At 26.6% G+C, this 24,697-nt stretch overlaps 8 protein-coding genes across 8 annotated transcripts; 2 read left to right on the forward strand and 6 right to left on the reverse strand.

The window, feature by feature from the left end:
- Positions 1 to 6,920: 6,920 nt before the first annotated feature.
- Positions 6,921 to 8,934, forward strand: OCT59_013715 (uncharacterized protein; the record flags this gene model as incomplete). Its single annotated transcript, XM_025314636.2, has 9 exons — positions 6,921 to 6,976; positions 7,056 to 7,127; positions 7,327 to 7,474; positions 7,545 to 7,815; positions 7,884 to 8,044; positions 8,143 to 8,205; positions 8,285 to 8,444; positions 8,526 to 8,692; positions 8,779 to 8,934. 9 exons carry the CDS (start codon positions 6,921 to 6,923, stop codon positions 8,932 to 8,934), a joined length of 1,254 nt encoding a protein of 417 aa, XP_025184620.1.
- A 1,325-nt stretch (positions 8,935 to 10,259) lies between these two features.
- OCT59_013716 (uncharacterized protein) lies at positions 10,260 to 11,406 on the reverse strand. Its single transcript, XM_066141689.1, has 6 exons — positions 11,298 to 11,406; positions 11,163 to 11,226; positions 11,043 to 11,089; positions 10,907 to 10,976; positions 10,773 to 10,801; positions 10,260 to 10,687 (listed from the first exon to the last, which is right to left on the reverse strand). The coding sequence occupies exons 1-6, from the start codon at positions 11,362 to 11,364 to the stop codon at positions 10,428 to 10,430; spliced, it is 537 nt and encodes a 178-aa protein (XP_066001801.1). The 5' UTR covers positions 11,365 to 11,406; the 3' UTR covers positions 10,260 to 10,427.
- A 1,872-nt stretch (positions 11,407 to 13,278) lies between these two features.
- On the reverse strand, positions 13,279 to 15,530 carry OCT59_013717 (uncharacterized protein). Its single transcript, XM_066141690.1, has 4 exons — positions 15,201 to 15,530; positions 14,988 to 15,057; positions 14,843 to 14,913; positions 13,279 to 14,777 (listed from the first exon to the last, which is right to left on the reverse strand). Exons 1-4 carry the CDS (start codon positions 15,444 to 15,446, stop codon positions 13,407 to 13,409), a joined length of 1,758 nt encoding a protein of 585 aa, XP_066001802.1. The 5' UTR covers positions 15,447 to 15,530; the 3' UTR covers positions 13,279 to 13,406.
- Positions 15,531 to 16,302: 772 nt separating this feature from the next.
- On the forward strand, positions 16,303 to 16,653 carry OCT59_013718 (uncharacterized protein; the record flags this gene model as incomplete). Its single annotated transcript, XM_066141691.1, has 2 exons — positions 16,303 to 16,422; positions 16,543 to 16,653. The coding sequence occupies 2 exons, from the start codon at positions 16,303 to 16,305 to the stop codon at positions 16,651 to 16,653; spliced, it is 231 nt and encodes a 76-aa protein (XP_066001803.1).
- A 1,901-nt stretch (positions 16,654 to 18,554) lies between these two features.
- On the reverse strand, positions 18,555 to 19,007 carry OCT59_013719 (uncharacterized protein; the record flags this gene model as incomplete). The annotated part of the gene is made up of 1 exon (XM_066141692.1): positions 18,555 to 19,007. One exon carries the CDS (start codon positions 19,005 to 19,007, stop codon positions 18,555 to 18,557), a length of 453 nt encoding a protein of 150 aa, XP_066001804.1.
- OCT59_013720 (uncharacterized protein) lies at positions 18,988 to 19,963 on the reverse strand (the record flags this gene model as incomplete). Its single annotated transcript, XM_066141693.1, has 5 exons — positions 18,988 to 19,015; positions 19,084 to 19,122; positions 19,270 to 19,508; positions 19,587 to 19,621; positions 19,705 to 19,963. 5 exons carry the CDS (start codon positions 19,961 to 19,963, stop codon positions 18,988 to 18,990), a joined length of 600 nt encoding a protein of 199 aa, XP_066001805.1.
- Positions 19,964 to 21,056: 1,093 nt separating this feature from the next.
- Positions 21,057 to 22,291, reverse strand: OCT59_013721 (uncharacterized protein; the record flags this gene model as incomplete). Its single annotated transcript, XM_066141695.1, has 5 exons — positions 21,057 to 21,067; positions 21,250 to 21,309; positions 21,563 to 21,675; positions 21,845 to 21,937; positions 22,212 to 22,291. The coding sequence occupies 5 exons, from the start codon at positions 22,289 to 22,291 to the stop codon at positions 21,057 to 21,059; spliced, it is 357 nt and encodes a 118-aa protein (XP_066001806.1).
- A 499-nt stretch (positions 22,292 to 22,790) lies between these two features.
- On the reverse strand, positions 22,791 to 23,358 carry OCT59_013722 (uncharacterized protein; the record flags this gene model as incomplete). Its single annotated transcript, XM_066141696.1, has 3 exons — positions 22,791 to 22,978; positions 23,053 to 23,082; positions 23,148 to 23,358. 3 exons carry the CDS (start codon positions 23,356 to 23,358, stop codon positions 22,791 to 22,793), a joined length of 429 nt encoding a protein of 142 aa, XP_066001807.1.
- Positions 23,359 to 24,697: the final 1,339 nt, after the last annotated feature.

Raw genomic sequence — 24,697 nt, forward strand, 5'->3', positions numbered from 1 at the left:
AATTTTTTTGCAGAATTTGTTCTTGAATTTCTTTACAGAACTAAGTTCTTAAAATTCTTTACAAATTTAATTTTAATTGCCGATCCACAAATGAATCAGACCTAGTGATCGGCAAAATCAAATCTCCACTTCCAAAAAAAGTAAAGTCGGTCAATTTTTAGCCAAACCAATTAAATTTTTTTTTTAAAAAAACTTAGAGATTAAATCTATTTTGTAAAAATATAAATTTAAGTATTTCAAAACTCAAAATTTTGCGAATTGCTTTTAAATATCATCAATTAGCGAAATTTTAGTAAAAATTATTTATCATTTTTTTTTCTAATAAAAGTACTAGCAAGAAGTCTCAAAATTCACACATATATACTTTGGACGTATATTAATAGAATATTAAAAAAAAAAATAATATAATAAATGTAAAAATATTTCCTACTTTAAGGTTAACTAACAATAATCCATTTTCCCATTTTTAATGCTTATATGAAACTTTTATAAATCAATCTTTAGGAATTTAAAAATGGTAATTTTATCTTAAAATATAAGTTCTGAACATATTTAAAGCATTTATTTTCAAATTATTAAGTGAAAAAATTTTTCAGTTTTGTGTCGATAGTTACACAAATTACGAATTGAAGAAATTTAAAGTTTATTGGTGAAAGTTTGACTTTTTTTAAGAGCTATTTTTGATACTTTAATAAAATAAAGCAAATGTCAAAGTTTTTTCATTAAAAATTTCAATCTATTCGATTAAAAATTGGTGGATATTCCTATATTGGAAATGCAGATTTAAGGGGTGGTCCGATTGGTACATGGATTACTAATTAAAGATTTTTATAAAACTGTTTTCTTGAAGTTTTGCACAGAAATCATAAAATTTTTTCCTTCAAATTTTTTTAATTAGGTTACAGATTTATACAGAAATAGTAACAAATATCACCTGCAAATCTGCACAAATCTGTGTCTCAAAAAATTCTATAATATATAAATTTAGTCTTACTTTATTGAACCCTCTATAAAGTTCAATCCTTTTATCATTAGTTTACTTTTTGGATAGTAAAATATAATGCTGATTTATTGTTTGCTGACAAGTTCTTTTTGATGTTAGATTCTTTTTTTACACACAGAACTGATGCAATTAAGTAACGATTTTGTAAAAAAGAACTGATTTGGCAGTTATTCCAGATGGTCTAACATCTTATTTGCAACCACTTGATGTGTTACTAAATAGATCTTTTAAGTCAAAGGTAATTATTTTACCATAACTTAAGTAATTAAATAATTTATTAAATTAACCTTTAATTTTTTAAAAATTATGTACAAAATATTTATAATAATTGGATAAATGAAACTATTAAAAATTATATAAAAAATTAAAAGACCATTTTATTCACTTGTAAAAAAATAGGTAAAAGAAGGTTGGGATGCTATTGATATCAATATGATTAGGTAGTCATTTAAGTATTGTGGCGTTTTGAATGCTATAGATGAAATAGAAGATACTTTAATTTTTGATTTTGATCAATTAGAAAATAGGGTGAGAAAAGAAAATACTGAAAGGAAAGTTGAAGGTAAGAGAAATGAAAATGATTCAGAAGAAAGTGATTCAGAAGAAAATGATCTAAAAGAAAATGATTTAGACTATTGATAAAAATGAATCAAAAGAAAGTGACGAAAGTAAAATAAAAGACAGTAATGAAAATGAATCAGGCAATAGTAATGAAAGTGAAATAGAGGAAAATTACTATAAAAAAAATGAAGAATAAACTGTAATTTAAGATTGGAAATAATAGTTTAGCTAATGTCTTTATGCATACTATTATGGTAATAATGTATTATGTAATAAAGTGAAGGTTTTTTTTGACTTACTGAAATTCGTATATTATCGTATTAAAATAACAGTTTTTTTAAAAAAATTTGTTTTTATTGGTAAGACGAATTTAAATTTCAATAACTCTTCAGTTATTGGTTAAAAGTAACATAATAAGTAATACAGTTTATCAATTTTTTATAAAAACTTAATATTTTTAATCAATGTAGAATTTATATCGTTAAATTTATCTTAACAGTATTATTTTAATATTATTTCAATATTATTTCAATATTAAATTAATATTAAAATGATATTGAAATGATAATTAAAATAATATCAAAATGTCATCTTTAAGTTAAACTTTAAATATGTTGTTTTGATGTCATTTCTATTATCATTTTAATATCATTTTAATACTATTTTGATATCATTTTAATATTAAAATAATAATATTTTATTTTGATATCATATCAATATTAAATCGATATTGAATCAATATTAAAATAATATCAAAATGATATTGCTTTAAAACTTGAAGTTTCTGTAAAGTTATTGGTAAATTAAGTAATACAAATTAAGTAATACAGTTTATCATTTATTTATAAATAAGAAAGTTATTGATTAAGTATATTATGAATGATAAAATACTTAGATCTATATCAATTTACGATTATTAAAAGTTATTTTGAATATATTTATGGTTCGCCTAAGTTTTAATTATTATTTTAATTTTATAATAAATGATAAAATGAAATAAATATAAACTTACGTAATGAGAATCATCATATTTTGGAAGTAGAATTATGGATAAAATATCGTGACAAGAGCTATCGCAGTTTGAAAATTAAGTAGGAATATAAATCTAAAACTAAGCATATATATTAATATTTTGTTAAGAACAAAGATAATATGACAAATATCTTTTGTTCATCAACGGATAGCAGACGTGAGTAACACTGGTAAATTTACCTGCAATTTTTTATAATAAATTTATATTCAAATATAAAGTTTGTTAATATAATTTGGATTATACTATAATTTCGCAGCTATATTGATCTACATTTTTAGCATCAATTGTATGGGTTTGATATGTGGTTAATAACCGCTAATTACCAAAATTAGTTACAAATTAACCTCAAAAAAATAACATATGGGCCGATTTGATGCATTAAGTAGTAAATTTGTTATTTATTAAAATTTTTGTTAAAAAATTTCAATGAAGTATTTCTTTACATATAACAATAATTGTAAAGCTTAACAAATTTACTTTAGTTACAAAATTATTATTTTTGGCAAGATAGTATAAAGTTATAATAATAATCATCTATCGTCTTCTCAAAAACCTGTTATCCACCTGTTGGATATGCTGTAATTTTAGCCGAAAATACTGTAATTTTAGCTAAATTTCTTTAAAATATCCGATAATATCGCCAAATCTATTTTACGCTATTAATCACATTTCATATAGATCAGAATTTTTATATAATAAATTAATTTTCTTTTCTCGCTTTATTACAAAGCATTTTAATATATTTTTTTATTTTTATTATAAAACTTCACACTTTAATGAACAAATAGAGATGATAAAATTTAATTTTATGCATTTTTTACAAGTTCACAAAAATAATTCTTTTTTTAGAGTTCTATGTAAAGTCAAAATGCCACTTCTAAACATTAAAAATTATTATAACAAAAGTTGTTCTTCATAGATAATTTTCTACATATTCTATTAAGCTTTAATATAGCTGCAATCAAATTTCAATGAGATCGTTAAAGTTAAATGCAAAATTTTTCAAAATTTTTTGTTATTTAAAAAATACAACTTTTGACCAATGGTTAATCTTCAATCTTATAATATGTAATTATAAATTATAATTATTGTCGATTTAAGCTCTTTGCGAAAAAAAATTTTATTAGAATAACTTCATTTTTTATAAAATTAGATGAGAACTGAATTTTCAGTAAAATTGCAAGCAAATTTGCCTGCAATGTTTTACTGTTTAAGGGATAAAAAGTATATATTTCTCTATAAGTATTATATTTACACTTATAAAAATTAATATACAAGTAGTTTTAACCTTACTAAATAATTTTTAATTAATAAAAAAATTAATTTTATTTAATTAAAGTGGTGAAATTATACTTTAAATTAAAAAACAAAGTAATAAAAAATTTGAATATTGGTATATATTATATTTATATTAAATTCAACTTGTTGAATACTTTACTTAAGTATAAAGAGTAATTTTATATAACCAAAGTAAAATTATATTTTAAAATAAATATATTCAGTCTTTATTTAACAAAATAAATATGTATAATATAATAATTTCATATTAAAAATAATACATTAAATTTGATAAAAAATTTTATTGAAAAATTTTAATAAAATATTTCTATATTTTATAAAAAAAAAGTTTTAAGTAAAAAAAATTTTTGTTTATATATTTATACAAAAATTATAAAATTTAAAATGAAAATTACTATACAAAATATTTAATAATAAAATATTTTTTTAAATTTATAATATAGATCTTTATTTTATTATATATTTTCATATCTGAGTAATTAAAAAATCCAATTTGGCTATAAAATTATTATTTAATTAATTAAAAATTTTATACTAAAATAAGCAAATAAAAATTTTACATAAAAGTAAATTTTATTACTAAGTAACTTTAAATTTAATATATTTATATATTATTCAGATTCTATTATTTTATCTTTTAAAATTAAAAAATGATTTTTATTTATTTTTTTATAATTAAAAAAATTAAAAATATTGACATAATAATTACAATAATTTTTATAATTAAAAAATTTACTATTTATATAGTTAATAATTTATTACAATATACTAGAAATCATCCAATAAATTTTACAATCAAATGTTATAATATAATTATATATAATTTATTAAATATTACTAATAATTCTAATAAAAAGTAAAATTACTGATAAAAATTAATGTTAATAATACTAGTAATAGTTTAGCTTAAAATTATATAATTCTATTTACAATATAAGTCTTAGGAGATTTGGATATAAATCTGGAGAAGGAGATTCCCTTTAAGAAAGGATAATTACATATTGAATTTACTCCACCAGTCTGAAATTTTCTCTAATAGTACACATGGTTGTTTTATCATGAATTAATAGGTGGTTCAGTTCTTAATAAATTAGATTTCTTGTATCACTCTGTATGTCTCACATGTATTGATCTCTTATTATCTAATAAAGTTCTAAATGTTGTTATAAAAAAAAAAAAATTCTACTTATAGTTAATTTTTCTTTTGGTTAGTTTTTTAATTTAATTTATTAAAAAGTTTTTTGCAATTATCTTAGTATTTAATAATCCAATTTAATTAATTTTTTTTTTATTTTGTAAAGTTTAAAGAAAAGTATAAATTAAAAAAAAACTATTTTAATTGAATATTAAATATAAAAATAATTGTATAATTTTATTTTTATTATATATATAATATATTATTAGTTACTATATATTTTTTAACCAATTAGAATTAAATAAAGATAAAACTGTGAAGATTAAGACTACTAATTGGATGAAATCAAATGATTTCTGATATATTTTTTATAATTGGTAAATTAGAAAATAAAAAGACTATTAATAAAAATTAATGTATATAAAGTATTTTATTATAGTGTTAATATTTAATCACAATTAAGGATTTTTTGGCCAGTTTAACTAACCAAAATGACTAAATGGTTAATAGCCAATTCTGGCCAAATTTGGCCAAATTAATATTTATTAAAGCTGAATTGAACATTTGAAATTTTTTTGGCCAGTTTGGCCAGCCAAACTGGCCAAATAGCCAATAGTTAACATTGCTTCATTATTTGTTATCTTCTAGTATAACTAAAAAAAAAATTTATTTGCTAAATAGTGAAATATTCCAATTAATTTGAATTTGTAACATTATATATTTTTTCTAAAGACCTTTTTTATATAGCCAAAATATATAATTTAGGACAAAATATATTATAAGTACTTAATATATAATAATTTGTCCTAATACCCTTTTGTTACTCATATTACTTGGAACTTTGAATTTTCTGTTGTAAAAAATCTATTTTTCACATCGATTTTAATATTAATTTTATGTAATTTTGCCTAGAGGCAATGCGATGAATAAATAAATTCTAACTTTTATTATACTTTATATTATATTTAATTTATGCTTATTATTATTATTTTATAATATTAAAGGAAAAGTCAATTTTCATAGATATTTATAGATTTTTAACTAATACAATTATATAGTATATATATGATGATAATATTTACCATAACTGATAATACCATTAAATTTTGCGTAATTCAGCATTAACTGAAATTGAATTAAATTATAAGCCTTAAAAGACACAGCATCTATCCTGCTGGGTGATTATCAAACGGTTTCATCCGAAAAAGTATAATTAGAATAACAGAATCTATTTAGATTGCTACACTTATCAACGCTAAATTTTAAATTTGGTTGAAAATGGAAGAATGAAAAAATTCAATTGGTCCATTAAAATAACAAAAAGTGGTGAAACTGTCCTTTTGATTGTCTGCATTGTATTCATGCAAGTCTGGATCTTTGCATTTCGCTTCAAGTCGGGTTTTGGCTACAATAAATTTCTAAATTTGTTTGTGTAAGGATTATAGCATATTTAGTTTCCAATTTCAATCGAAAAAAAAAAAAAATTTCTTTAATATTATATTATAATAATATCCGTTGTACGGATAATTGTATGCGAGAGCTTTTTTACTTGTTTTCTCCATAAACAATATCACATTCCTTTTTTCTTTCCTTTTCTTTGCCTTTTTTTACATATCAAATAAACAGCTTTATAGACTTTTTTTATTTAATTATTACCATTAACTTCTCCGACTTAATTTTATTTTCAATCTTCCCAATCTAAATTACCGATTCACCGTGGTTCTGGATTACTCCTTTTCCAGACAATAAATAATTTTCTTCATTAGAATAAATATAAGCATTATACATAATAGATTTGTCATCCTAGATTCATATTAAACGCTATTTATTTATAATTAATCGTGGAGATCTCTTTAGGAGCATTTCTTAGAAACGTTCGAAACAGCAAGATGGCAATACTTAAGTTGTCGTTCTTTTCTAAACAACCAGAAACGAAACCTTGGAGGTCAGAATTTACTTTATTCGACGATTGTTGTCGATAATTTTGTATACTAGTCTCTTTAACAATTTATATGATTATATAGTTATCCTGAAGAATATAATGAAAATATATCTGAATATTTGTACAGAAGAGAGCTAGGGATACCAAAATCAAGGTGGGAAATATTAAATATTTGTATATTTGTACAAATGTCACGTATTATTAGGTTATACTTTTTTTCATAGTTTAGGATACTCAATACTGTATATGCCTGATAATATTTGTGAAACACAGAATATAGTATTTATATGCTAGTAATATTTCTATAAGACTTATATTAATTTGATATACCGTTTACTGTGCACTTTCATTAGGTATCCTGTGAACAATTCTAGCTTTAAGTCCGGTAAAATACCACAGTTGATGAAAGAAATTGAGATTGACATGGAAAATCATGATAAAGTTTTTTCATCACATTGGATATCATATAACGAAGTGGTTGTAGGAACAAAATGCAATAAGGTACAAATTATTAAATATGGAATAGTGTTTATTTCCGGTTACTGATTCTTTTTTAATATATTTAAAATAGTTGTTAATCCTTAACGTTCAAACAAATAAAAGATTCGAAATTCCATTAGTTTGTGAGCAAAATTTAGACTCAACACAAGAAATTCGAAACTGTTCAGGAATACGTAGCATCGCAGTGAACCCTTCTAAGACGCTTTTGGCTGTAGGAGCAGGGAAACCTGTCCAAGTGACAGTTTACGAATTACCATCATTTGAACCTGTTGCCGTATTTTCAGGCCATAGTGATCTTGTTTTTTCAGTCGCGTGGCTAGACGATTATCATTTGGTATCAGGTATGTAAACATATAATTTTTAAATGTCATAAATTGCTCAAACTACAAATTAATGTCCTCCTTTATAGGATCACGTGATGGTACAATCCGGCTTTGGTCTATCGAATCGAAGATTATTTCAGAGATGCCTTTATTGCCAAACAAATACATCAATGTACATCAACCTTTACTTTCCCGATCTGAATTAGGTGGTAAAGTGCGAGACTTACAATTTAATCCTAAAACTGAGGTACACTTAGCGTTTTTTTTTTTTAATTTATTATGACTTATATTTAGTTATGAAAAAATATATAACCTTATTTGTTTTTTTACGATCAAAATTTTTAGCAAATCATGACTCTTTCTACTGAAGGTTATGTACGATTGTGGGATGCATCATACCTTAATGGGGTAAATAATAATAAATTACAATAATTATGTTTCAAACGAAATAACGTGTTAATTTTACAGTATTTTACTCATATTCTAGATTACCAAAATCCCGTTAACACATACAAATGAGAATGTATGCCTGACAATGAATTCGAAAGCAAATTTATTTGCTGTGGGATCTCAAGAACATATATCGGTTGTTGATCCACGAACTTCATCAATAGTTCATGAGATTAGTTCGGTCGATGAAGGATGTGGTAAATATTTTTTTTCATCTTTATATTTATATATGTTTTATTTTATTATGTGTACTAATTTTAATTGTACTTAATTTGAAGGTGTAAGATCTCTTAGTTTTAATAATCATATGATAACAACCGGTGGAGGTTATGGAAGAATATCCTTTTATGATTTACGTGCACAACAATATTTATGTTTTCCTCCAGAATCTAACTCTGACAAATCTTTAGTACTTGATTATAAGGAAACCGGTGTCGGTTGGCTGGTATGCATTTAATTTTATTAAAATTGTAATTTTTTTTCCTTTGAAACGAAAAAAAATTGATTGAAATCAATCTTTAACCCTATTAGAATCGTGATTCAGTTTATATGAACCATTTTGCTGGTTATTCTATACAGAATGCGGTTTATGCTCTTTCATATGATGATTCGGGCACCAAATTATTTACCGGAGGTGGTCCATTACAACTTGATTTAAAAGGGTCATATGCAGCAATATGGTCATGAAATGATTGAGTTTTGAAATTTTTAGGAACATTAAGGATACTAGAAATAGATGTATATTCATTCATTTTTTCAAACTAAATTTTATATATAGATTACGAACATTCATTTATTTATTTATTTATTTATTTGTTGTTTGTTTGTTTGTTTAAGACGAATAAACAAATTGGGGATGGGGAAGGGGATTATTTAGATATTTAGTTTTTTTTTCATTTTAGTCTGATGTATAGTAGAATAACTTCTTGTCATTTCTGTGATTGCAATTGTAATTTTTATTACTAGAAACTCATTTTTTTTACGCATTACTTCCATATATAATATATTAATCATCACTCATACAACAATAATTTCCCCTTCGAATAAATTGAATATCTAAAAGATTTGAAAAATAATTATATTCTACTTCTATACTTATGTCAAATCTCTCATGTGAATTAAACGGTATCTAGAATATTAGACTCATTCCTGTAAAAAAAAAAAAATATCCTTTGCATCATTTACCAGGTTCAATCTTCAGAATTAAAAAAAAACTTTACTACTTCTACTTAACTAAACAAAATCCATTTAGATTATATCATTAATTTCTACAAGCATTCACTTGAAATTGAAAACATTTTCAAAAAGATTATCAGAATAAGAAACAGAATTTCTTAAAAACTTTGTACTGTACTATAAGAAGTCAACGAATTAATAAAAAAGGAATCAATTCAAGATATACTATCATTTCATTAATTGCAGAATACGGAATATAACAAACATTTGATATATTTGAAAATCTGTCAGTCAAGAAATTCATTGATTAACATTTGTAAATCTTAAACGACAATCTTTCAATCCCTTAAAAAATTTTGATTTTGAATTTTCTAAAATAAGCAATTTTTAATGTAGGAATATTGATTAACACTATTAAATCAAATTTAAAATATTTTTCAATTTCCTTCAAGAACAAGAAAACATAAACATTTAAAATATGTGCAAGAACTTACATTATCTAAGAGTGCCTTTTCCTTTGAATATAAATTATTTACAAACGGATAAATATATTATTGAAATATTTCGGAGTTTTTTTGTCTCGTAGATCCCGTGTAAATTGACGAATTTCACAGATCTACAACTTTAAATTCGCGATTCAAAATTTCGATTTCCATTGTTTGTGAAACATTTACCAATAAAAGTCGCGGTTTTCCTGGATTTCCGATTTTCGGTAGATCAACGATTCACAATACTTTGTTTTTTATATATAATAACAAAATAAAGACACAATCATAGTATCTGTGTCACTTTTCGTGGACAAAAAATTGACAAAAATTCGGATACCTAGATCATTTGCCTTCTAATTCTAAGCGAATCATTACGTTTATTAATTATTAAAACTCTAGTAGAATCATATAAATATCTTAAATTATTCTTTTAATGTTTGAAAATAAAAAATTTATCAAAAGAATAATTAACAGGTATTACAATTAATTAAATTTTTAATATTATGAATCGCTCCCCTACGCATTCCATTCAGCTCCAGCATTGTTTATTTCAGTTCCAGCGTTGTTTGTTTCGACTGTTTCAATTCCGGCATTATTCACAGCATTATTGCGCCTTAAAGGGACATTAATAATTTCAGAAGCTAATTTACGATTCAAGCGAGGGATTAATATAACACAAATGATTGATAAAAATAAGTTTATGCAACCAAAAATAATCGTCATAAAATAAAATATATAATCATAATAAAAGATAGGTATCAAAAATTTCATGGTAACTACAAAATAAATAAATTTTGTTAAATAATAATATAAGAAAAATAAACGGATAATATTAAATTTGTATAATAATTTTTTTCTTACTATAAGGTATCCAAAAGCCTATTTCAATCCTTATGCAGCATATATATGCATATATATACATTTTTTGTTAAAATCTTAAATAGTATCAATTTAAATTTATAATTATTTTAATTTATGGTAAAAAAAAAACTTACCAATAAATAATATATCCCAGTTTTCTAGACGCTCTATTCCAATTATATTCAATAGTGATAATATAATGTCCTAAATTTCAAGATTATTATTATCATTATTGTGAAATACTTAAAAATTCAAATTACTATATATTACCATTTATTGACATACAATAAACATCTGCACAAACATAAAATATAAGACTAAAGAATAAATTTAAATTATATGATCAATATTTTCATTAGATTAGGAAAACGTAAAAGAAATTTTATTTACACTGGAGAAGAATCCATTTCTATATGTGATATTCTATTTAATGCTTCTACTAAATATATTGTGTCTACAAGAAAAAAGGTACGACGTAAATTATTAAATATTAGATTCAAATTAAATGCAATTTCAATACTATACCTATAACTAAACATACTAAACCACACGCAAATTGCAAAGTTCTTATAATATTTAATATAAGCTGCATTTTGTAAAATTTTTTCTAAAAAAAAATGATTTGGTTTGAAACAGCCCACTTTATTTCATTCGACTTTCCTATATATATTTGTTTTCATTATAAGCGAGAATTGGATCTCTTTCATTGTAGTACACCAAAAAACGTATAACCAAAGCGCCAAAGTAGTTCATTGTTTCAATAATTTTAGCTTAATAAAGAATTTCTCGATTTGATAAATATACTCATTTAATATATTTTGTAACCAAATATTTGTTACCGGACCCATTAGTCATTACTATAAACAAATAACCCTTATTTTTCACATTACTGGTTTCAGCCTGCATGATCTATAGACTTTTATTAGGAATAAAATACGTCCCGTTAATCAATTTAATAGATGTAATATTTACCTAAAAACAATAAAAAAAAATAAAAAAAATGTATAGTAATTCATTATATTTGCCAAAATAGAGTAATAAGAACAATCCCCAATTGTGATCACGGGTTTCTCGTCCGCTCACGTGATTCGATAGTTGTTCCTAGTAAATTGTGTCTGGTCGGAAATCAAAAAGTAATAAAGTGATACTGCCGAGCTAAAAATACCAATTTGAATAATGCATTAAGATTAAAAACCGCAAATAACAAACCTCTTATTTTAAGATTCAAGTAAGATACTTATTGTTATATAGTGGTGATTTGAAACTTTGGTAATAGGTACAAATATTACACCCATATTTATTTATTTTTTTTATCATATCATTAATCAAGAATCTTATCCGATTAAACATCATAAAGTGTTATTTATTTGACAAACAATTATAACTCGTTGGATATGTAAAATATCAAAACAGTTCAAGAAGACAAGAACCATAGAAAACAGGTAAGGTAACATTCAAATCAGAAACGTACTACATATGTAGTTGAGCCAAATCTCTAAATCACTAAATACCATCAATTTACCTTGGAATTTATAAAAAGTCAAGACACTGAAATTATAAATTATGACCAAGCTAAATAATAAGTACGGTAATTCTTGTAAGAGAACCGAAATATCCCAACAGTCACATTATTAGCGACTATCTTTCGCAAATTTGTCTTCTGCATTATTATGCCATCATATCATCACTCTTTGAAAGTCTATGAAACTTTCATGCTATGTACTTTGATAACAATTATAGAACGTTTGCTAAAATCAAAATCACGCGACGCGAAAACATTTGAGCATGATTAATTTATTCTACTATTTATTATACGAATCTCGCAAACGTGATTATGATGAATTTATATGATTCTGAAATTTATAATTTGGTGATAAAATAAATAAAATGATATAAAAAACAAGCTTAAAATAGGACCCCAAACAATACATATATAGGTCAGATGAAATTACTTAATCTATAAAAAGCATAACGAGTACTGTACTAGTACAACAAACGGTTTCTATGCTAAAATTGCTCAGTTCCTTACGTTTACACTTTGTTCAAAATGACTCCTTAAAAAAGTCAATTAAACTTGGAAGTACTCGGTATTTAAAGAGCTAGTCACAGATCTTATTAACTTTATCAGTAAGTGCTTAGGTTGAGTGGACAAAAAATTTTGCTCACCATCAAGAATCAAATGTGACATATTATAAACTTATAAAGTATCGGTTCAAGTTAGCGGTAAGTGTGAATCAGAATATTGCATTGCTTATTTACCTCAGTTGCTAAAGTTTCTAATCTCCGGAATTTATGCTATAGACTTGAAATTTTTTCATCTCAGTGAAATTCTGTTTGGAACTTTGTTAAAATCGAAACTTTTTATAAAATCTGTGTGTGTCCGCGTACTCCCTCCCTCTTTGATAGCATCATACATTTCATTCGCTTTTTTAACATTTTTCACTTTGCAATAGATCCCAAATTATTGATAAGAATTTGTCCATATCATATTTGTATTTTTTAACATGAAATAAAAAAAGATGTATGTTAAAAATTTATTAGTTTATTAAAATGCGTTAAAATATGTAAACTGTATAAAGATAAAAAGCACATGACCAAACTCTAATAGTTTTGAGACAAAGTGATATCCATTAATTAATTCAATAAATTACTAATCTTCATTGACGAAGAACCAGTTATTGACGAGTCAATTTCATCAATCACTTGTTGATTTACGTTTCTTGGACAGCTTTCTTCAAGTAACATTGAAAGGTTATCACAATAATTGGGTGAAGGAGATGACTCACGTAATTCTTCAGCATAAGTACTATACACCTCATATCTAACTCTTTTGGCTTTTGGAGTGAAATTAACCTTCGGTAATCTGGATTTTTCTGCCTCCGATGGAAGCCTTGGCAATCCAAAATTAAATTTTCGTTTTTTTTCGGAAATCCTTTCGCCAAGAAGATTTCTCAGATACAGGCCATCCTTACAAACAACCTGCCTCAGGTAAACTATTAATTTGAATACGTTCTCGATATTAGTTCCAATGCAGTTTGATTGCAGGTCAAAGCTCTTGACATCTTGATCATAAATATATAAGGTGGTATTATATTCCTGGCTGTAGAGAGGTCTTAATATTCCAAGACGTATATGAGCATTATTTACTAAAGCAACATGCACTCGGATCAAGGATATTTCCGATTCTGAAAACATATGCGTCGAAAGTATGCGGTTTAGGGCATGAGACGCTTCAGCAATAACAACAGCATAATCTTTATGGACCTGCACACCACCAACTTCAAACTCCAAGATAAAAAAAGGGTACTGCTCCTTTGTGATAAGAGAAATAGCAACACATGCAAAATCTGACCTGGCTGATCCCTTTCCACTATCACCAGGAATTTGATGATGGAGTTCCCATGTAGAATCAAAAGGATCAACATTAAGAGAAAATGCATCCGATAATATTTTTGTCCATAACTGAGATTTAAAATGATTTTCGGAGGGATCAGCACCAGGGCGAACTGGTGAAGGTACGAATAGTAGGATTGATGTCAATGCGGACAAAGCTGTTGGTGCATCAATAACGAAATCAGCAGGCTCTAAACCCAACCAACGTTGTATCGTACTTATAATACCTGACCGCACTATTCCTATTTTACCTTCTCTTATGATTCTATTTAATACTGGAACAGCATCTTGCAGTTTTTGATGTCGGGTATCTTTTAAAGCTGCAATTATAATACCAAAATTTGCAGTCGGTTTCCATAGGTCTGGATAGCATATAGGATTCTGTGCCGGGAACAATTTACTGTCCACAACTGACCAAGAAAGTAATTTGAAAAGGTGTCTGACACGCTGAGACTCTTCTTCAAGATGATGGTCCTCTAATTGTTTTAATATTTCGCAATATTCTTTTAAAGCCGGAAAAGCCATTATGTTTGCAAAAACATACTGGACATTATAATTATTGGCTTGTTCGTTGGTTCGTTCATGGATCGTTGGGTAGGATACTTGTGTCTCCTAAAGAAATAATTAGAAAAAGATTACATTGTAATTTTAAAATCATGCAGCATAAATATAGTTACCTCTCGAGATAGGTTATCATCAACTTCACTACCCTGTCCAGATTCGTCTCCTGATCTTTCATAATAACCATCTGCACAAATATTAGAGAGAACTCATGATTAATTATAATTTGAATATATCTTGATACAAGTAAGAAGCTTTTACCGTTAAGATCGTTATCTAACCGAGAATGAAATTCGATATGGGCTTGACGCTTCTTTTTCTTTATTTTGCTCTAAAATTTCAATTTTTGTCAGTATATACATATAAAATCGTTTTGTACAATCAGTTACTTGGAAAGCAAGATAAACTTGTACAAAATGAAAACTCAAACCTTGCACACAGTCGATCCAACCTCCCCTTATATAAAAAACGTACATTTGCTTTTCTATTATCTCTCCAATCTTCATAACGTGTCCAGTCATTTTTATATCCGCCCATATCCAACCTTCCTTTTAAATCTAGAAGTTTCTTCGAACTAGGATCATGTTGAATCGCTTGGTTCAATCGTTTTTCATAATCATGGTTGGCAGCTTTCTTGCTGCGAAATTTAAACCTTATAAAAAAGTTTAATGGAGAAGGTTCTGAATGATTAAGTAAGAAGTTGATTTTCTGATCATTCATTTTTAATAGTGAAGCAAAAAATAATAACGCTAAATTCCTAAACAATAACCGTAATGTAATAGTTCATAAAACGCGAAAAAACGCGTTATCACGACGACACATGATTGGAAAAATTATGTTGCATCAAAATTTGTGATCGCCGATCAGTAATAAATATGATAAATAGCTCCAGTTTCTTTTTTGCAAAATAAAATGTTTCTTCAAAGCGCAGCCGGCTTACTCGAGCGGAAAAAACTCCGTGTTATTCGCTTGTATTCTGCGGACGTTTTTAAAACACAATCCCTGCGCAAGCGTCCGCTAGGTATTAAGTTGAAGGTCGGGAAAAAACTCCGTGTTATTCATCTGTATAAGCAGAGACGTTATTACCATATATTTGGGAGTCTGTCTGTAAATGACTCCGTGTCGCTCAGATGGTACGCTTCAACACCGGCTGTGCTTCTTCCTATACTTTTTATTGCAACGTTCTATAATAATGAGATTAAATTTTTCTTGCATTTATTTATTTTAATGAAAGATTGTTTTTCAAGTGAAAATTTCAAAAGGAACATGTATCCCAAATCTTGTAATTTATTTTTAACGATCATTAATAAATTATGGAATATCGATTATGGAGCGAAACTCAGCAACACAACCATAACATATGAAACCGGATCATAGAGTAATATTGAATAGTGTGTTTATAGACAAACAAGAAAATTATGTGTAGTGTGTGGACCTGTAAATAATTTTATGTATCTGGCTACGAGCCGAATGTAGTTTACTTACTGTATTAATAAATCTTATCCTGATGATCGATTTTTTCTATACATAACTAAATAAATCGCGTCTTATCGTTATATGAAATATATTATCAAACATGTTATCAGAGCTTGAATTGTTGAGACAGCAAGTTGGTGAGCTTGAGGTGAAGCCAAATCAGCTCCTCCGCCTACAGGAGTATTTCAGAATGTTTAAAGCTTACATTATATGTTTAGGCGTAAGTCCCGATAGTGAGTTGGCTAAAGAACAATTTATTAACGGTTTATCAGCAGAAAGATTCCAGTGGCTAATGAAGTTTTACCTTAAGTTATCTTGTAACGTACTCATCAGATAATAGAGAAAATCCGAATCAAATGGGGTGGATATTATACCTGATGACGAACCCTGGTTGGGAGAATTATTACTGGACGAAGGAATAGATTGCGAATTCTTCTTGGTATCGGCATAATCGCAGTACAGATTTATTGCATAGAGAGGCGGTATCACGTGAGGAGTAGTATTTTTTGAGATTAAGGAAATAATGCTTAGCTTTCCTCCCAAAAAATTTTATTTATTTATGGTCTGGGCATGTGACTTTATTACGCCATTGTATAATGACGGGGAACCGCAAATCGCTCGAATGGTTCTCAGCTTTTCATAAATCAATAATTAATCGGTCTCCTGATTTATCCCTTTCGTTAAAATGAAACGAATCTATGATTTACAGATCGGTAAATTTTTATTATCCTACTGGTGTTAGTGCATTCAAATTACGTGATAGACTAATCACTTATTATTCCGTTTTTGGGATAAAGTTATAGGAATTAGCAGTACGTAATCCAGCATGGGTGATTTATCATCTACTGTTTTTACAGACCCGATACATGATGAATAAATGGTAGATTCTTTATTCCAATAGGGGATATTAGCCAATCTAGATAATAAACGGTAGATATACCATTACTCCATTAGTAACATCAGTTTTTAGCGCAATTTTTTTCTCTTGAAAAAAGGAGGTCAACTAACAAATAAGCAAATCGTACAAGGGATGTAAATTTTATGCCAATGCTCCTGATGATTTATTCCCGGAATGGCTAATTTAAAATAATTATGCGGATCTATACGATATTTTTTATAAATACCCTACCTATTTTTCCTTTCTGAATCAAACTGCGCCACAAACGAATCGCCTTCTTATATGTTCGAAGCAAGAAAAAAAAATTCTAGTGTCCTTTTACCTTTTGTTTATACACTATAAGCAGTTTACTGAAGTGAACAGCGTCTCATACTCTCATGGATAGATATTCTAGTTCTTCGGGTATCTTTCTTTAAACACAAATGAAATAAGTGAATAGGAATGGGAATGGATTTTATAATGTAGCTAGCTAATTCTTTACCAGACTTAATTTTCCATAAAAGAAATTGAATCAGTACTGACCTCCCATAAAAATTATCTAAAAATATTTAATTATACTAAGATAATTAGACGTCAAAAAAATATATAAATTGACGACTGCTTCCAATTGATAATAAAAATTTTCAATTGAACTTTGTTTCTCAATGATAATTTCGTTAAATCCTTTAATTAATTGAACATGCAGGAAGTAGATTCGTCCCTGAAATATTCTGTGAATCTGTGGTTTCACTTCAACATGTACTTATACTGTGTATAAAATAGAAAAATTCAATTTCAGCATTATATTGTAACATAATTTGCTTGAAATCTTTGTATCATTATTACCTCGCTATATTTTCCGAAATATATTTAATATTTGTAAAATTTCTTTATTGTTAAAGATTTTAAATATCGTAAAAAAACTATTTACTACAATAATTACGAAACTATCAATTCCATCAACCCACTGATGATATAGCAATCTTGTCAATTTAGTTAGAAAATCATTTCCTTTTTATCGAAATGAGTGCCAAAAGTACAATCAGGAATTTGATTCTATAATATAAATATATAATACTATATATATATTCTTTCAAAATAACTTTTCATTTAATAGTCTCCCCTTGACTCTGCTGAATTTTTTAAATATTGATATTGATTATTATGACTAAATACAGTTTATATGTATTTTGTAGATGCATGCAGTCGTAGTATATATTTTTTACAACATTTTTGAAAAAAAAAAAAACTTCTATATGATTAAATTTACATTTATTTTATTTCAATTTTATTTTCAGTTATGCTCAATAAAAGTTATTATTATAATTAATTTTTGAGCATAGTAGGAATAATTTTTTTTTTAAAAAAAACCTTTTAACTTTGAACAATGTTTATTTTTCAATTATTAAAAGATTATTAAATGTTCACTGTTTCCCCCGTATAAAAAAAAATATCACGTATACAATATACGTATATTAAATGGCCCAATCATCATCTTGTTGTGTCGTTGTTTGTTGAACAATTTCAACTTGAATTCTAGTGAAAGGCAATCGAACTTGACTGTCTGAATCTCGTATTGACGACGCAGTTATTTGTGAACTACGTTGACTACGTTGTGATAGATCTTTTTCTGAAGGATGAGTTGGAATTGGATTATCTTTCCAGCCTTCATTTGTAATATATTGAACTGTTAATAATAAACCACCGATAGTAATTCCAAGAATACGAATTAAACTGACTGCCGTATTTTCAGATGTACCAATTGAAATAATGATATAAAGCATTAAAAGGGTCAACTGAAAAATATAGACCAATGTATATGAATTTACTTTCTTTGCAATCATTCTTTCATACGATTTATTATCCCCAGTTGGTAAATTTTGTCCATTGAAAGATAATTGATTGATTTTAAATTTTCTTAAATGCATACGAGTGTCTACGTAAAAGGTCAATAATGATAACGCATGAATTATTATAATGACTAAAATGATGTAAAGAACTGACTTATTTTTTTTTTGGTTTTGGTCTGATTGAGCCCCGCACCTTAAAAAAAATAAAATTTTTTTTTTTTTAGTTAGAAATTGTAATATTATAAAAACGATTACATGTTCAGTTAATTAGGAATATGCAACTCCTCCTGGTCTTCGCAATATTCCTAATGATCATACTTGTAGGAGAAAAAATTCATACCAATATTGTAATTTGCCATATTTATTCACTCCTAGTGAAGTATAAAATATAGAAAATCCAGTTGAAATTAAGAATATTATATAATCGTATCGACCGGAATTAAATTCGATATCTCTCTTAACTTTATACCAATTTATAAATGATATGAAAGTTACAAAACTCATCAAAAAAGATAATAAGAATATTGAGATAAAACCAATCGGATTGCACAATGGAGCATCACCTACAGATGCATGACTCTAAATAAAATTTTAAAAAGATTGAATACCACTATATAAATTAAATAATAAGAATAACTTGTTAAAAGACTGACTTACCAAATTAATAGTTTGAAAAATGGATGTGACTATTTCTGCGAAAGGAAATAAATTAAATAAGATAATTATATTATTAATAACAAATTGTAACAGATATAAGTGATATGAAATTATTTACCAACTATTGCAATATAGAAGGGAAATCTAAGATGCTTTGATAAGGAATCTTTATTATTCTTTTTCCATTGAAAATAAGTTCTAACGAGAATATATAAACATGTTATAAGATCAATTTGTGACAAAATTAAACTTGTAACAATTGTTAATTTAGAATCAGCTTCAGAACGCGAATTTATTGAATCTTCATCGTGTATTGCACAATTAACAAAATCTACTATGTAAAGTAGTAAAACTGTGAAGAATATTTTAGATTTCATTTAATATTATTAATACACTTATTACACTTTGTAGGATTAATGATATTAAAAGAAATTTTTTGAAGCTTCATCGCAAATGGGACCAAAAAAAATATATAAAGTATTAGCTCACAGAGCTCTCCAAATAATATACAAATAAAGAATGAATATTTATATGGTTCTCAGAACCATAAAAATATCAAATAACTTATTTTTAAAAGTAACAGCCCCAAAGAACAAATTTTCAAATAAAAACAAATCTATCCTTTTTATAAATTTTCCTAAAAAGTTTGACTTTTATAGATAAGATCTTCCTCAAACATTTCAAACGGTTTCAAAACGATATGATATATATAAAAATTCCATTAAAAGATGCAATATTCAAACAAAAATAGTTGATCGCGATTTTCATAAACAAATTAATCGTAATTCAACACAACATGATAGAAATCAATTATTATTGGTACGATCATTGTTATCAATATTAGAGTTTATAATGTACTTTTCGAAATATGCAGGAGTGATTATTAAAATGATTCAACGCAAATGCAACGGACAAAACAGTTGATTTTTCGGCATAACAAAATTTTTAATTCCTTTAGTTAGAATTTTTTATAACTCATATAAATTTAGAATATTATTGATTGCCGGGATTCATTTTTTTTACACTATAATTTAATATTATCGATAAGCAGGTATTACATTTGATTTTTTTTTTCATACGTTTTATAAATTGTGAAATTTCATCATCCAATTTTAATAATCATTATCTAATAAATTTCTAATACGTACTATTTGTTTGTTGATTACATCATTGTGAAAGTTCAATCCTTCGAAAAGGAAAATCTTTGATAAGCCGAAATCACTCTAGCTTAATTTAGGTGGTATTTTTATTATTTCGAAACATAGAATTACTATGTTCTTTAATAATAAAATGCATTAGAAATTAATATTAAAGATAGGTTGGGTAAACGGTACTACAAAATGAAAAAAGATTATGAATAAAAAATTAATTAGTGTACGAACAGTGTACGAACAGTATACGAACTAATATTCTTTGTTGTAATTTACAAAAACAATACTGATATGATTTTATTGTTGAAAATTCTCGGATTTAATTATACCCTACCGGATAAATTTTTTTAAATTTAGAAGTTAGTAAAGGATATACATACTCATATGATTGTTTTTTAGTATATAAGAACGAATCAAAAATTTTGTGATACAGTAATTACGAACGAAATCTGATTTTAATTTTAGCAATAATATTAAGTAAATGATCGGATGTAGATAGACCCTTAACTTACGAGTAAATCGAACAAGGTCCAATTCTTGGTCCAATTGGAAGTAGATATTCCAGTCCAAGTCTAATCGAGTTAGTTCTTATAGTCAAATATCTCTTTAAATAGTTATCCAATTAAATAGTTTTATAATTCTTCAATTTACATATGGTTATTACAAATTACTAATAATTGTATAAAAAAAATGAAAATATTTAAAGATTGGAATTGGTCATAAATTTAATAATCAATAAGATTTGAATTTAGGCTGGACAAAGTCCAATAGTCCAATAATCTAGTAGTTAAATAATTCAATTATTCATTAGTTTAAAAGAAATACTCTGCGCGGCATAATTTTTTAGATCTGGGACCAATGACAGACTGATTGTCTGATTTGCCAGATAACGATTGCTTGACAGGACGCCTATGACGATTTCCCGAAGAAAAGTATAACTTCAAATAAATGAATTTTTTTTTGAAATAGTAAATAACTGATAATGTAACGCAAATAATTATACAAATAATGTTTTATAACAATCTATATAAAATAACTATCAACCATTTATTGTGATATAGGTTAATTACATAAAAGTTTTTAGCGGGTAAATGGGTAAATTCATACTTGTTATTCCATGGGTCACCGATGCGGCAATGGCATCCGAATTCTTGATGCTTGGCGCAGTGGCTCTGTGACTTCACTATTAATAGACGGTATCTGAAAAAGTTTTATGAAAAATAATAAAGTTTCTTTGATCGCAATAAAAGCATTATTGTGCAAATTTATAACATTAATTATCTAGTATTACATATATTATTATTATTATTACATGTGCTTCTATGTAAATTCTAATAACAAATTATTCTAAGAGTGAACCTTCATTAATTGAATATTCTTGAACATAAACTTCTACTGAACGGGATTGAAAAGTAACAACGTTTTCTTCTAGATGATAAGAAAAAACATTCCCTCTCATCCGATTATTCCTCACCCGGCTTCCAAGATTTCATTTGCTACTTCAGGTTTATCGAAAAATCGTACGTCTAAGCTCTTTTGACTTAAGCAAAGCATCTATAACAATCTTTCCTACTTCATAGTGCTGATAGTTTTTAAGAAGCTTCGCAGCTCTCATTTTATCCTCGACTTTCATTAAAATTTTTTTTTGATGTCTGCAGAAAAATAGAGTTTGTAAGAAGCAAAGTTGTATAAATTCGTTAGATTCAAATTATCAAAACTAAACATACCTTCGAAGGACTCATGCAGCATTGACGATCACATTCTCACCCTTCGCCCAATCAATAATAGAATTTGATTTTTTATCCGTTAATTCCTCGTCCCTTAAGAAATTTATTTGCAACGGATGTCAAATCCATAATTCGCCCGCCAACTAATTCATACAATTTTTTTGCTTCTGTTTCGTCAATTTTACACTTATTAAGATATTCCATCAACTCCTTTTCACTGAGATCACCGATTTCAGAGAGAGAAAAAAGAATGTATTAATTATAAATTATATAAAATTAAATATTAGGATGATGAAAAGAATGTAAAGGTAGGCCATATCAGTTTTTTAATAGCTGCTGACAAACACAGTGGTATATTTCCTGTCATCGGCATTGTGCTTTACATCATCCTGGAGAATATCCAGGATTTTCAGATTTGTATGGACCAAACAGTTGTGCTTTGCTTTATATACTACACTAGCATGATTGAGGAATCTCACAGCAATTTCCCATTTAGAAATCTTAGATTCAGAATCTACAAAAAGAAAATAAGAATCAAAATGACTTCAAAATGGCTGATCTCAACAATAAATCAGTATGAAAAATTACCATTCGGCTTAAATTTTTGCATCAGCTGTCCTGTAGTCCTGTAAAGAAAATGTGCTTCTCAAATGCACAATTAATTGCTTTTCTAAAAGCTTCACCTAATTCATTTAAATTGGAAGGAACATCAATGTATAACCCAACCTCCTTTGATGCAATTAATGTAGTTTTTCCGGTTCCGTGTTCTCCGCTGATAACATGATAATATGGTTGGTCTTTATGAGGCTGTAGAATCTTTTTAAGACGCTCTATGATTTCGGGTCGAGAAACCAACATTTCTTTTGAAAGGTTCACATCGGGCCAAGTTTCCATTTCCACAGTATCATTAAGAAGACACTCATTATATTTGTTTGGGGCCCAAAAAACCGTTACATCTACAAGAGATATAAAAAGGGCCGAGCAAATACGGAGACTTCGTCTATCCAACCACCATCTTATGAAGTCGCTACTGGCAATCAACAATCATTGAATAATGCGGAAGGTGGTAATATTGCTCCTTAATGAGGATATATCTCTGTGTCTTGCATTTATATTCTAAAAAATAATTAATAAAGATTCGCATTTTTCCTCATGTTTGGAAAAAACTACTCCTCGAATAAATAATTGCTCTGTCGTACAAACCACGGTTATGGTTTGTGAAACATTTAAAAATATTATAGTTTAAACATCATTGCATCATATTAAGGCATGAGGAAAGTTCAAAAATCGTGATCAATGTTACACAATTATTTATATGATCGTCCATAGAATCATATTAGATATTTTATTAATTCATTATGGTAGATTTTATTTCACAAATTAACATGCATCTAAGTGTAATAATTTAATTACTAATGTAAATGTTTTGGAAAATATACTACTAAATTAAATTGTTGGTTTTAGACATACTGTAAGAAGTAATATTCAAAATATGTTCAAAATATGTCCAAAACTTGTCAAAATCGTTTGTTCAAAACTGTTCAAAACTGCTCAATTGCTCAACACTAAGTTCAGCTTACCAAAATGACAATTAACAATATTAGTTGAAATAATTTTTTCAGATAAATATATCCCAAAGGTTCATAGTTTCTAAATTCAAAGTTATTTCCACAAAGAAAGAGAAATATGAAAAGAAATCTTACTTGTTAGTGACATCGTATGGAAGTTGCATACTCAATCCAAAGTTATCCTGCGTTGATATTTTTTTTTACTCGTTTGCTTAAAAGAGTTGTTTAGAGGAGCAGAGGATAGTGAAGGATATAGTATGACACTATGACCTTATAATCCATCCAATAACAAATATCGATCATGTGATTCTTTCGCATGAGTTTGTTAACTTACATTACACAAATAATGAGTTCTATTTTGAAATATTTTATTATTTAATTCTAACCGCATGTGTAATACATATAATTTATTTGTCGCAGATTTTACAGTTTCGAAATTTAAACAATTCAAATTTTAGTTTAGTAACAAAAAAATTTTTCCATTCTGGTGCCAGGCAAAAATAATAAATCAGATTAAAAATTAATTTTTTCCGAATTTACTTATAATTACCGAGATTTTGTCGTAACAAATATATAACAATGTTAATCCTTGTTTAATATTTTGGCATACGAAAAATAAACAAGTCAATTTTGAACACATATACATTAACAAAAAATTGAAATGG

This window comes from Rhizophagus irregularis, chromosome 21 (genome assembly GCF_026210795.1).
Source record: "Rhizophagus irregularis chromosome 21, complete sequence".
Classification (NCBI taxonomy): domain Eukaryota; kingdom Fungi; phylum Glomeromycota; class Glomeromycetes; order Glomerales; family Glomeraceae; genus Rhizophagus; species Rhizophagus irregularis.

Coding starts and splice junctions, on each gene's coding strand:
- OCT59_013716 (XM_066141689.1), bottom strand. CDS start 11,364: ATGCAGCTTATATTAAATATTATAAGAACTTTGCAATTTGCGTGTGGT. Junction 10,977..11,042: donor TTATTGTATGTCAATAAATG/GTAATATATAGT, acceptor CTTGAAATTTAG/GACATTATATTATCACTATT. Junction 10,802..10,906: donor CTGGGATATATTATTTATTG/GTAAGTTTTTTT, acceptor ATGCTGCATAAG/GATTGAAATAGGCTTTTGGA.
- OCT59_013717 (XM_066141690.1), bottom strand. CDS start 15,446: ATGAATGATCAGAAAATCAACTTCTTACTTAATCATTCAGAACCTTCT. Junction 15,058..15,200: donor GAGATAATAGAAAAGCAAAT/GTACGTTTTTTA, acceptor TTGAAATTTTAG/AGCAAAATAAAGAAAAAGAA. Junction 14,914..14,987: donor GTTAGATAACGATCTTAACG/GTAAAAGCTTCT, acceptor ATATTTGTGCAG/ATGGTTATTATGAAAGATCA.